This window comes from Rutidosis leptorrhynchoides, chromosome 5, assembly GCF_046630445.1.
Source record: "Rutidosis leptorrhynchoides isolate AG116_Rl617_1_P2 chromosome 5, CSIRO_AGI_Rlap_v1, whole genome shotgun sequence".
Lineage (NCBI taxonomy): Eukaryota > Viridiplantae > Streptophyta > Magnoliopsida > Asterales > Asteraceae > Rutidosis > Rutidosis leptorrhynchoides.
This window is the reverse complement of record NC_092337.1, coordinates 206,617,702-206,632,528: the sequence shown is the minus strand read 5'-3', so window position 1 is coordinate 206,632,528 and position 14,827 is coordinate 206,617,702. Positions and strand designations below refer to the sequence as shown.

The 14,827-nt window shown below is 29.1% G+C and overlaps 1 protein-coding gene across 1 annotated transcript; it reads left to right on the top strand.

Annotated features, from left to right (window-relative positions):
- The first annotated feature begins 235 nt into the window (after positions 1-235).
- Positions 236-7,545, top strand: LOC139847240 (protein PIN-LIKES 7-like). Its single transcript, XM_071836894.1, has 11 exons — positions 236-361; positions 4,618-4,861; positions 4,942-5,021; positions 5,132-5,256; positions 5,608-5,729; positions 6,032-6,250; positions 6,330-6,428; positions 6,525-6,625; positions 6,881-6,933; positions 7,020-7,205; positions 7,304-7,545. Exons 2-11 carry the CDS (start codon positions 4,727-4,729, stop codon positions 7,426-7,428), a joined length of 1,245 nt encoding a protein of 414 aa, XP_071692995.1. The 5' UTR covers positions 236-361; positions 4,618-4,726; the 3' UTR covers positions 7,429-7,545.
- Positions 7,546-14,827: the final 7,282 nt, after the last annotated feature.

Here is a 14,827-nt window from a genome sequence, read left to right as displayed (position 1 = left end):
TATCAATTTTCAAAATTTAAATGCAATGCACCCATAAAATTAAAAATAATTTTGTACATGCTAAAAGATGTACTCCGTAAATCTTTATTCGCTGAATTTTAGGGTAGAAATACGTATACGTATACGAATTAAATGTATCTTAATTTTTGTCCTTTGGTGGTGAAGGTCAAATTGACGTTCCCTCAAAATATCCCTCTCCCCATTTTCTTTTCTTCTTTATATAACAAAAAAAGATGTGCTGCTTCATGGCCTTTTGTCCTCCAGGAAACAACCAATTCATCAAATCAATTATATATAATCATACGTTCTTCAAATCCTTTTCACCAAAATTCGTGTTTACTCTCATCGAGCATCCACCCAGGTTTGTTTGATCTCCTCGTATTCTTCTTTTTTATTCGATATCTCGTTCCACATATTATCATACGATATTTGGCTTGGTTGTTATTCGTGTCAACCTATGTGCATTTTCGGTTTTTAGTTCGTTTAATCGTGGTATTAGCATCATATATAGATGCGTTATTCTAAAGAATTTGCTAATGTCTGTTTCTATGACATATGCTAAAGTAAATATTAATAACTCGTAATTTTTTCAAATATCTGGATTTTGTAATTAAAGCTTACATAAAAAATAATTATTACTTATTTAACTAATTGTTGACATCTATCATCAAGAATGTTACTTAATTGTGTTTTTTAATATGAAAATTCATCGTAAATCTTAACTAATTTTCACCATGGATGTTAACTAATTTTCATCACGATAAATGCTAAACGTGTTGGTGTTTATAGTATGATATTTTTTTTTAAACGGCGAATTTGTATCAGCGGATCATTTATTTTAACGACTCTCATCATTTGCACGGCGAGGGTCGTTAATATGCATCGGTTGATGTTATAACATATATAATACATATACATATACATAAAGAATAGGACTAAATGAGTAAATACAAATTGATATAAATTTAACGTATTAGCTCTTTTACCTAATTTTAGTGATAGATACGTATTGGACACTATGAACTTATGTCGTTAAATAAACCTAATATGATTCACATGCATTGTCCCTTAAATTAACTACGATGCTAACGTTGATATTAGAATGATGATGAGGACAATGTGATGGCGCCACCTAACCGGCCAATATCACTGGACTAACTAAGTTTGTCATCCATTCCATGTGTAAATACATTTATTATTATTATTATTATTATTATTATTATTATTATTATTATTATTATTATTATTATTATTATTATTATTATTATTATTATTATTTTTTTTTTTTTTTTTTTATTTTATTGTTATTGTTATTTTTATTATTATTATTATTATTATTATTATTATTATTATTATTATTATTATTATTATTATTATTACTACTACTACTACTACTACTACTACTACTATTATTATTAAACCATTCGTCCCAAATTAATAAACATGTTTTAACTTTTAAATCTCCATTCTTCTTAACATTTACTTTAACTAACTTATTTATATATAATATTTGCTAAATTTTATATAAATAAATTAAATTTTATAAATATTTTCATTTGATATAACTTTAATCAAATATATTTTATAACATATAAAATATATGTAAAGTCAAAATTAATAAAGCCCTCTAAGAGTTAGAATATAAATTACCCTTAACCCTTGAATTCCACTCAAATATAATGTGCCTTCCGCACATCGTGTTGCGAGGGCAATGGAGGTTTTACCGTCCATGCCCTCGAATTGGGCCGGGTTTTCTCATGATCAGCAGTTGGGGGCGAGTTATGCAACTGCGAGAGATAAACACGTGAGTGGTTTAGTCCCTAAATGATCTCGAATTGCTGTTAAAACAAAAAATATAAATTTTAATTTTAGACAATGAGAGTATTAGCTATTATCAGCAACGAGTCTTATAATATGTTAGAGTGTTGATAAATGTATCATTAAAATTAATAGATCCATCATTTTATGCATTTATAGTTGAAAAGTATAACTTATTAATGCATAAAAATTTTAGATCTCTAAATTTTAACGATAAATTTATCAGTAGTCGAGATCGCATTTAAAACATAAGTGTCATGTAGTGGATCTTACTCTTGAGAGACAGAATTCGAACCATGATATTACTTACTCCATTCTAATTAAATAAATCAAATACTTTTAATAAAAAACTTTATTATAATATTGTACTATTTACTATTTTTTTATAATATATTTATTTTTTTTGCTTTTTACATATTTTCTATATTAAATGCATATATATATATATATATATATATATATATATATATATATATATATATATATACTAAAAGTACAAAAGAACTTCAATATCAAATTCTTATTTATTTATATTTATTAGGTAGATAGTTATGTGATGGAGGAAGCATTTATATCTTGATTAAGATATATATCCACTTTGATTGAATACTAAATATAAAATTATCAACTAATTTTATTTTTACTAATAATATCTCTTTTTTAGAATGAACACTTCTAATAACACACTTAAAATAGTAATGATAAAGTAATGAAACGAATATACTACTATTCTTAGTTTTAACTCATTACAACAATACAACTTAATTAAAATAATTCCACAAGTTTCGGCCCTACAACTACTGTTATTAATAGTTAGGGAAAACAGAATTGGCTTCCCATGTTGTTACTTGTTTAATATAAAAATGAATAAAAATGAATGAATGTTTAATGACAAATCGTAAATGTCTTCCTGTCATGTTGACTCATGAGCGACAAATCAACGATTCACATCCTAAATCAAGTCTAGATGTAATTTATCCATTATTTTTTTTTTTATTCTTATTTAAATATTAATATCTATCTATCTATCTATATAGTCATATAAATTTTTAAAATTATAATGTTATCATTAAGCTAATTATTCTTTAATTTTTATAATAATAATGTCATAATTTTATATTAATTTAATTAAAAAAATAATAAACAATCTTTTATAAAATGAAATACTAATCTCTCATAAATTGTAAAATCTTCTGCAAAACATTCAAATTTTAAAGCATAATGTACAACTTTTATATAATAATTGTATTTTAGTTTTTTTTTAAAAATTTAAAAGGCATTTATTATTACTAATAATAATTATTATCATTAAAAATATATTATTATTATTTACTTTTAATATAATTATTATAATTATTATATCATTAATATGCAAATAATGATTCTTTTTACGAAATTAATTACGTTACATATGTATGCGAAAATACATGTCTCTGTATATTTGTAAAAACAACAACACGTTTCTTTTTTAAACGAGTCATTAAAATAAATGATTTTACCATTTACATTCACTTAATACTTAAAACATGTTATTAAATTGTTTCGTTTAAACTAACTCGTGATTTCACGGGTCATTTCACTAGTTACTAATATATTTAATTTAATATTTAATATTTATATTTATAATATTTATAGATAGATATGATTATTTATAACTATAATTATAATTCTTTTATATCACATATTTTTTTAGCAAAATTAAAAATAACCTATATTAGTTCATTAGAAACAGAAACGTGCCACTATGACCGTCATTGGACTGTCTCGCACTAAAAACAAAACCAATTAAATCTAATTTTGATATTTAATGTCAACAATTTGAGGCCAGAAGCAATTTAATTGCTTGTTTATATTTTCTTTTACTTTTACTTAAAAAAATAAGAAAATACAGCTAATTTCTAATGCTAACTCTACCTACCCACCTCAAATTGTACAAGTCGAACCAAAAGTTTCAAAATCATCAATATATAACCAACCATCAATCGGCAGTTAATTTATACTACTTTTCTGGCGCTCGGATCCTGATGACGGCAGCGGTTTACTCCGAGTATAATAAACACACTCAATGTAAGCTCGCACAAGTTCAATATTAAAACTTAACCACACATGTACAATTCTTCAGTGAATTATAAGTTTTAGCTAGCTAGGTTCATTTTGTTTGTTTACGTTATTTTCATTTTTTTCTGTGTGGTATAATTTGTTTCGCATATTCATCTAGAATTTTAAATTTTAGATTGTGCATTATTATTATAATAGTACCTTTACATTATTTTTATCTTCTTTTCGATAGGCTAAACCGTTACATATAGGTTTTAATGAGATGTATGCAATCTTATTGAATTATTCCTTTTCGATCCTCTAGATACCAAAAATGGACAAAACCATTATAATTATAATACTCTCTATTAATAATATATTCACATAACTTAATTTTAGTAGGGTTTTTGTTTGTTTATTTTTTTTAGAAAGTAGGGTTTATTTTTGGTGTTATGTGTTATTTATCTTCCTTTTCATGTATTATTTATTATTATTATTTTTAGTCCAAGTCACTTTATAAGCTATTAGTTTATTTATTTATATTTATTTATTATTTATATTATATATTATACTAATGTAAACTGAATTGATGTACCAATCGTATTACTCCGTAGTATACTACTAGTATGTAATAATATTCATTACAAAAATGCAAATACCATGCATGCATGGGGGTCCTACTCTGTTATAATTTTGTGTATATGTCCTCTTAGTAATTCAATATTCTTTCAACTTATTAACATCAGTTTATTTTTTTCTCAGCTACTGATGCACATATATAAACACAAAGGATATAATAAATTGATATTTCTTGCTCATAAGTTATAAAGATTAAATCAAGTTTTAAGAAGATCAACAAATTCATAACAAAATGGGAATTTTGGCATTGTTTGAGACGGCCTCCATGCCAATAATTCAACTACTAATCGTAAGCGGCATTGGAGCAATCATGGCAACAAATTACTTCAATCTTCTTTCGGATACTACACGACGATCACTTAACAAGGTATCTACTACTCATTATTCGATTTCGTCAACATACTAATTTTAACGAATTATTGAACCAGTAACTTTTGTTATGTGCAGATTGTATTTGTGGCTTTTACTCCGTCTCTTGTTTTCGCGTGTCTTGCAGAGAGTGTCACATTTCATGACATCATCTCATGGTATAGACATACTTAGTTAGTTAATTTGATATGATGCTCATATTGAATTATATATACAAATTAGCTAAAGTTGTCAGTACAAAATTCATGTGCTTTATTTGATGTTTTAGGTGGTTTATGCCAATAAATATTGGAATAACATTTTTGTGTGGAGGAACAATGGGGTGGATTGCAGTGAAGTTTATCAAACCAGAGCCACATATTGAGGGACTAATTATAGCAATGTGTGCAACAGGTAACTTATATTTAAAACATCCTTTCAAATTTTCCTTTGAACTACCTTTACTCTTTTGCTCCTTGAACTAACGTGGAAAATAAAGCCGTGCTTCGCTACGGGTGGTTTCGGTCGGTTAACGATCGGTGGTTTTGATCGGTCAACAGTCGGTTAAATCGACGTTTAAAAATAACCGAATGGAAAAAAAAAAGTGGAAAAAAGTTAAGTTGTAAATAAAAAGAGAAAAAAATGGCAAGTTACCATAATACCCCGAAGATGGGGTATTTACAAGGCTGCGACTGTGAATACAACTCATGAAGATTAGTATATAGTAGTAATAGTAATTACAACTTCTTATTTTGTTTGTTTTAGGGAACTTAGGAAACATTCTTTTAATAATCATCCCTGCAATTTGTACACAAAGTGGAAGCCCCTTTGAAGATCATGACGTCTGTAAAGCTAACGGACTCTCGTATTCTTCGTTTTCCATGGCGGTAATCTTATTTTAGCTCATCTCAGTTATTCTCAATTGCATAAGAAGGTGACAAAATGGGCAGGGACGGTTGGGTAAGGTTTCATCTTAATCGAAGTGGATCGGGTCAGCTGGTAACATTTTCGTTCCTTTTGTTGTATTTTATAATTTTTCAAGACTTGAATTAAATTGGTAATTAAATGGAATTGTGAACCCAAATCAAATGATATTGTAATTAAATGGGTCAAAATTGTCAACTTTAGCTGCTGTTCTCTTTTGCTCATTAACATTGGTATGAATTCATATGTAAATTAATTACTGCAGTTGGGGTGTTTCTATATATGGACATATGCATACCAGTTGATAAGAAACTCAGCTGTGAAATATAATTTAATGAAAGAAGCGGAGCTTTTTTCAAAGGAACCAAACAAAGACTTGGATACAAATGAAAAAAGTCAACTTTTAAATGATGAAGGTCAAGATCATGGTGGTATAGTTGTTCCAACATCATATTCTACCGACCTTGACCCTGAAAATCCAACCGTAAGTATCCCTTAATCGAGCCTATTAAAGGTCTTCTTTGAGTTGGTTGACTTAAAGTGGCAATCTTTGCCCATATCAGGTTATGCTTGGTGAGTCAAAAGATGGGTCGTATAGTACACTATCTGAAACTCTTCAGAAGATATTGCAAGAGTTATCTGCACCTCCAACTATCGGTGCTGTAAGTGTTTATCTAGTTTACGAATCGTTGTTCCACGTGTATTGTGATCGAATTGAAATTATATAAAAAAGATTTGCTATTTTTTCATATTTACAGATCGCAGGGTTCGTTTTTGGGGCAGTTCCTTGGTTGAAAAACCTTATTATCGGCGATAATGCCCCGTTGAGAGTTATCCAAGACTCTATAACATTACTTGGGTACAACATTACATGTTCACTTGTATAATTCTGAATATTTTAATATTGCAGACCAAAAAACCCTGTGAACAGTAACCTTCATAGGGTTGTACACAGGGGTATTTTAGTAATTTCACTTTTTCCTTTTTAAAAATAAAAAATAAATATTTTTTCTTGCTTTGGTTTATTTTTGCCCGTGAAATGGGGCCCACACACTGGTAGTTAATGATACATTTTGTAGAGTCTAATAACCAAACTTTTTTTATGATCATGTAGGGATGGAACGTTACCGTGCATCACACTTATACTAGGAGGCAATCTGGTACAAGGTAAATAAACAGTGACTAGAGAGTTATTTGTTTCGTAGATCATAACGTCTTTTAATAAATTTTGTTATTGTTATAAACTTAAACAGGTTTAAAGAAAGCTAGCATAAGACCTATAATCATCATCACAGTAATCATCGTACGATATTTGATCCTTCCGTTAATCGGAATTGGAGTAGTCAAAGCAGCTGAAAGTCTAGGATTACTTCCATCTGACCCTCTATTTAAATTTGTGCTAATGATCCAATTTACTGTTCCTCCTGCTATGAATATAAGTAAGGATTGTTTAACCACTAATCCATTTATTGTATTAAAAAAAATAATAAAACAAATGTTGATAACTTGCTAACAAGTGTTCGAAATGAATTTGCAGGTACGATGACACAATTGTTCGATGTGGGACAAGAGGAGTGTTCAGTGCTTACGATGTGGACTTACATCGTTGCAGCGTTTGCACTTACTGGATGGTCAACTGTATTCATGTGGATCTTGACGTAAAAAGTTTATTCTACTCGATTAAAGGACAATCAAAAGATAAGCATATTTCGAAAGAAATATAAATATTGGTGCATTTGGATATGTTGTGGTATCTATATATTTTGCACAGTTATTCTTTGTCATCATATCATTATATTGCAACACTATTCTTGTATGTTGATAGTCATTATTTGAATCTAGCCGGATTCTTTATAGTAGTTCACAAACTTTCTATAGTTTTAGACATGTTGTAGCGGTGGAGGAAAACGGCGTGGGAGGGTGATGTGTCACCTGGCGCCGCCCCCCACCTCCCGTATCGAAGCGTGGCTAGAAGGGTGAAGAGGAGCGTGCCTGAGCCTGCAACGGGGATGGAAATGGTGTTGTTTATTTTTTTTAATTTTTTATTCATTTAAAAATATTATTTTATATCCCTTTTAATACCTAACCCAATTATATTCTAACACATCATCATAATACTCTTAACTCACACAAAAAACCCACACCACCACTATTCCATAAAAACAACTCACACGTCATAGTCATCAAAAAGGTACAAAAAGCAACCCATGCTTCCAACCCACGCCCCCCACCACTACAAATGATCTTAGTAAAGTTATCTGAATAAATATATGTAGTAATTATTTAATGTTGCATTTTCTTCTAGTTAAAAGTTGTTTTATTTAACAGAGTTTCAATACAATAAAACATTGATGCTGAGTGTTTTTTCTCTTATTTTTATATTTTGAAAAGCATGACTTATATATTATATTATACATATATCTAAAAGACATACGGTAAACGAATAGTACCCAGGGGTACTTTCGACTTTCCGCGCTTTTTTTTCCAAATTCAACAACAAAACCCTCACACTTTATCAAAAAATCAAAATCACCCCCAAACAGGGGGATAAAGTGTCAAATACCCATTCTCATAAAAAAAATCTTAAACAAACTCCACCTAAATATTCAACGGGCCATATCTTCGCGCTCGCAACGACTTAAATTTTTCCGCCACCATCGTTAAACTCGAAATAATTTTAAGAACACAATGTCACTAGCTATACGCAAAACGGACGCTTTATAAAAAACGCTAAATATTTGGGGTACTCGTTAAATTTTTAAAAATCGACAATTCCATAGCGAAACGCGGAGATGCACATATATTGTTAATTTAAAATAACATTTAAATCTTTCACGGGTTATACCTTTTAGTTCGACTCGAGTTGCGCTTCAACGACATCATCGTTAACCACAAAATGATTTTACAAACTAAACGCAATAAAATACATTGAAAACCGAACCCCCGTCGCGAAGCGAGGGCTCGAACACTAGTTATATTAAAACCAATACAAAAACAAGCAAGAGTATACACGATAAGCTCAGGTGTAGACGCTAAACGGATCTTAGATTAATCGCTATACGTATATTAGAAGCGGAAATCACTAATCTATGTTGAGTAGAAACGTTGATAATATCGACGCCTAAGGGTGTGTATTCAGTTGGGGTTTAGTCTGGAACAATTGCAGAATCGATAAAGGTCGGCCACAGGGTGTAAGGTTCGTAACCTAACAATGAACCCCGACACCCATATTTATATATATCTGCAGTGACCATTGGTCGATGGTCACTAACCTTCGGCCGATGGTCTTCGTCCCTCGACCGATGGTCCCTACCATCGTTCGATGGTCTGAGCTTCCAACCAATCAGCTCTAAACCATTTCTCGGCATTGGTCAATTATATCAAACACAATATATAAACCAATAATGTTCATACATGACTGAAATGTAAACGACATAACAAATAGAACGTATTACAATATAGAACTTGGGATTCATGCACCAACAAACTCCCCCTAAGACCTAGTTCTATATCAAAAGTCTTCAGTCATTATCAGATTCATTTGTAAGGATCAATCACCATGTTGTTAAAATAGCACAGCTTTGCAACCTTAACATACTGTTCACCCTGAACCTTATTTTCTCTGCGATAGAGCATACGATTGTAGTACAATGTAAAAATGTCAGCCTCGGTACAGTTTCTCAACCAAATGGGATCCAACACACGAATGCAATCTATATCATTCTCGTTCACTTTGTCCAACACAATTACAGCTTCCTCTGAACGATCATCATAAAACCACCATCTGAATCTATGACTCCAATTCTACGGCAATTTCCTCAAAGGAACCTTCTTCGTTGTGTTTACTCACTTATACTTCACAATTATCCGAGATTCACCGGTTCGAGGATCAACCCTGTAGCTAATCCTTGGAAACTGCGATCGAAATCCTTCCCAATTCTTTGATCTGAAGGCATTTCGAACTTTCTTTACCAAAAGCGAAGATAAATCATTCATTCCACAGTATAACATTCTCAACCTGGCGATTTGCATTAGCTCGAAATACGGTAACGACTTGAATTCATGACCGTGTTTAAAGTAATCAACACCAAATTCTCTTTTAACAGCAAACATGTTGAATTCTTCAAGATATGCCCAGGCTAGAATGTGACGACCCGGGAATTTCCGACTAAATTTAAACCTAATCTTTATATGATTTCGATACGATAAGCAAAGTGTGTAATGTTGAGTCTAGAAAATTTTGAAACGATGTTCATATATTCAATTGACCTTCGACTGCTTTCGACGATTCACGAACAATTTGATGATAAATGAAAATGTAATTAAATAAATATATATTTATATATAAATGTAAGTATTGGAAATGATAAAATGTTATTCATCCATTAAATATTAAATAAGTAAATTTATAAAAACATGTTGTTACTAAAATAGAACTATGTATATATATATAAATGTAAAAATGTATAGTGATTTGAAATTATAAAATATGATTTAAACATTAGAATAAGATACGTAAAATAAGACACAACATAATTAAGTACAATTTCAAATGATTATATATATAAAGACATATGAGATCTATGTATAATATATATATATATATATATATATATATATATATATATATATATATATATATATATATATATATATATATATATATATATATATATATATATATATATATATATATATATATATATAATATTAAATAATAAAGGACCAATAAAGGTTGCTATATAATATATTATATGATTATTAAATATTACAAAATTAAAAATATAGTATATAGTACGATTATTATTACTTTATCATTATTATTAATAATAATATTAATATTAATAATTAATATCAGTATTAGTTATATTATTATAGATAATATATAGATATGAATTTCAATGCGTTTAATTTGTTACCTTTACTAATATTATTATTACTTTCACTACTATCATTAGAATATGTATTTAATATTAATAACAGTGTTAACATTATCTTGTATAATACATAAATATGAAATTTGATGTAATTGATTTATTATACAACCACTATTATTATTAGTATTATTATTTTCTAAAATTATTATTTTACTAAATATCATTAATATTGATACCAACCTTAATTTTAGTAATGTTTTGATTATTATTATTTTTATTTTGGTTATTATCATTTTTAGTATTTTTTTTTATAAAAATCCTAATATTACCAACTGGGTATTTTCTTAACATAGTTTATTATATAAATTATATATAAAACGCGTATAAGATAATTGACATCAGATGCAACAAGCCAAGTGGAAACAAAAATTTATTAAGCATCTTTTTCAAGTTCATTTTTTTTTTCTTATATTCCCTATCTGAATTGTCCTTCTTGTCTAATTTGTTATCAGTCAAATTCATTTAATCAAATCCTACTTTTACAGCAGATATTCGATGGCAAATAATATCATATATGTCTCAATTTGTAAAATCTAACAGAAAAATAAAGAACAGCAGCTTTTCTCCTTCGTTCTTCATCTTTTTCACCAAAATTCGATTTTGAACAACTTTTAAAAATGTAATAACGCAAAGATGTTAGGAATCTTACAAGTAAACTTTCTGTAAAATTTCAAAGTCCAATTCATCTTAACGGATTTCAATTTCTGAGTCAAACTTTTGGTTTCAAAAAGTCAACTTATGTTCTTCAACAAAATTCGAATTTCCTGTTGTGTATTAAGTTAAATTGACGACTCTTAAAGTTTCTAGGATCCGTTTGGAAACTATTTCGTGAAGAATGTATTACCCAAAACGTCCTAAATCTCTTAATCAATTTTTTTCCTTTATACAGCGACGAGCAGTTTTACTGTTTTTTTTGTTTTTTTATTCTTTTTCTTTCTTGTTCAATCGACAACTTATTTTTTTATGTTTCAATTTGGTATTTAATACAATCATATAAAAAGTTGTTTTGATTAATCGATCTTTGATGAACGATTTGAAATTTAAGAAGAAGAAGATGAATACATAAAGAATGAGTTATATATTTATTAGGGTGATATTACTTCAGAAAAATTGAAATAGCTCAGCGGTTAAGGGGTGTTTGAGTTATCTGGGAGGTCTCGGGTTCGAATCCGACTTGGTGCAACTATTATTTTTTGGAGGCTTAGAACGTAGTTTTTATTTTTTTCCCTTTTCTTAAAATTATTATTATTATTATTATTACTTATTATTTATCATTTTAATTATTATTACCATGATTGAGATAATTGTTATTGTTAATATTATTATGACTATCACTATAATAATTATTATTAGAAATTATGATTTTAAGAATTATTATGATTATTGTTACTAACAATATTACTATCATTATTGTTAAGTTATGTATTATTATAACTATCATACTAAATTTATTATTATCATGAAAATTAGTATTATCATTATATATACTATGTATTATCATGACTATCCTTATTAATAAAATAAGTGTCATTATTAATATTGTAATTATTATTATTAAAATGATTATCTTTATCAATATGGTTATTATTATTGTTATGGTGAAGTTAATGATTAGTAAAACTATAATAATGTAAATATATATTTTTATCATTAAAATAAGTATTAATATTTAACTTATCATGTTTGTTATTATTATATAACTATTAAAAATCATTATCATAACTGTCATTAATAGAAAAATTAATATTTTCTATAGTTATTATTATTAATATCATTATTATTATCATTAATAGAATTATTAACATTATCATCCCATTAGTAATATTAAGGATTATAATTACTATCATTTTTACCACTATTAATACTATCTTGGTTTTATTATAACTACTATTATTAATATACAAACGATATATATATATATATATATATATATATATATATATATATATATATATATATTTAACACATATAACATAACGAAAATTAATATTTTATACAATAAAATGAATATATGAAACATATATATATATATATATATATATATATATATATATATATATATATATATATATATATATTAATATAAAAAGCATATAACTAATAGATTTATATATATATTGTTAAATTACAACTAAGTATATTAATAAATATACAAATGTTATAGGTTCGTGAATCCGAGGCCAACCCTGCATTGTTCAGAATCGCCGTATGAATATTTTTACTACAAAATATTGGAATGTGAGTTTCATTTGCCTTTTTACCCTTTATATTTTTGGGCTGAGAATACATGTGCTGTTTTTATAACTGTTTTATGAAATAGACACAAGTAATCAAAACTACATTATATGGTTGAATTATCGAAATCGAATATGCCCCTTTTTATTAAGTCTGGTAATCTAAGAATTAGGGAACAGACACCCTAATTGACGCGAACTCTAAAGATAGATCTATCGGGCCCAACAAGCCCCATCCAAAGAACCGGATGCTTTAGTACTTCGAAATTTATATCATGTCCGAAGGAGGATCCCGGAATGATGGGGATATTCTTATATGCATATTGTGAATGTCGGTTACCAGGTGTTCAATCCATATGAATGATATTTTTGTCTCTATGCATGGGACGTATGTTTATGAGAAATGAAAATATGAAATCTTGTGGTCTATTAAAATTATGAAATGATTATTTATGTTAAACTAATGAACTCACCAACCTTTTGGTTGACACTTGAAAGCATGTTTATTCTCAGGTACGAAAGAAATCTTCAGCTGTGTAATTGCTCATTTTAAAGATATTACTTGGAGTCATTCATGACATATTTCAAAAGACGTTGCATTCGAGTCGTTGGGTTCATCAAGATTATTATTTAGTCAATTATAGTTAGATATATTATGAAATAGTATGCATGCCGTCAACTTTTGATGTAAATGAAAATTTGTCTTTTAAAACGAATGCAATGTTTGTAAAATGTATCATATAGAGGTCAAGTACCTCGCAATGAAATCAACTATTGTGAATCGTTTATAATCGATGTGGACTTCGTCCGGATGGATTAGGACGGGTCTTTTCAGTTGGTATCAGAGCTGGTATAACGCCGTCCATGTGTGGCGGGTTAGTCGTAAAGGAGGTTCTCACAGTGTTAACTGTGACGAAGCATTGGCTCTTACTCCTTGCGATCCCTTACGAGGGTTGGTAGTAGCCGAGAGGCAGGCCCTAAACTCAGTATCTGAGGTACACTCAGTGGTCACCAGGTGGTTAGCTGGGAAGGCACTGGGTGGGACGTGTGGTGTCCCCAACTGAAGCTTTCAGTTGGTATCAGAGCGGTGATCTTAGCGAACCAGGTCTTGCATTAGTGTGTCTAATTTATAGTTGTTAGGATACATTAGTGAGTCTGGACTTCGACCGTATCTGCATGTCAAAAGTTCTGCTTATCATTTCTCTAGTCGGAAATCATCTGCTTATCATCCTTAGAAAATTACCTGCTTATCATTCTTAGTCTAGACACATCTTACTGCAAGGATTGCATGAATAATGTATAGACAAAATTCGTATCTTAGAGTATCTGCTAATTCATATCTTAGCAATATCTGTTACTGTAGACTTTGCCTGACAGCTTCCGTAGATTCCTCCGTAACGTATGGGATTTTAGTATTATATATGCATATGTAAATTATGTATTACAGGGTACTAATCTACATCCTATAATCTATTTCTTATCAAAAATCCTTCATCTGATCGTATGAGATGAATCCCTCAACCAGTTCGAATTCCTCGAATTTCGACAGCTATTCCGATATGGAGTTTCACTCAAGCTCCAAAAGCAGCGTCACCAGAATGAATCAATCAATCAACCATCCCCAATTCATCTGATGGGTTCATAGTCGACTTAATCAATGGAGACACGAATAAGGTGATCCCTTTCACCAACTGAATTCATCTCTCGGCGAAGAACCTGAAGCAATTACTGGCGAACTTGTTCGAAACACCATTTTTTCTCTCATTTCCAAAGTATCTCGACACAATTATATTCTATCCACAATTCTAAACCTTATTCATTCGCTCGTTCCTATCGATGATCATCCCAGAATAATATAAGAAGTCAACAAACTTCGCGCTCCAATAATCA

Excerpts from the sequence above, each read along its gene's own strand:
- LOC139847240 (XM_071836894.1), top strand. The coding sequence starts at position 4,727 with ATGGGAATTTTGGCATTGTTTGAGACGGCCTCCATGCCAATAATTCAA. Across the intron at positions 5,022-5,131 it reads TTTCATGACATCATCTCATG|GTGGTTTATGCCAATAAATA; the intron begins GTATAGACATAC and ends TTGATGTTTTAG. Across the intron at positions 5,257-5,607 it reads TATAGCAATGTGTGCAACAG|GGAACTTAGGAAACATTCTT; the intron begins GTAACTTATATT and ends TGTTTGTTTTAG.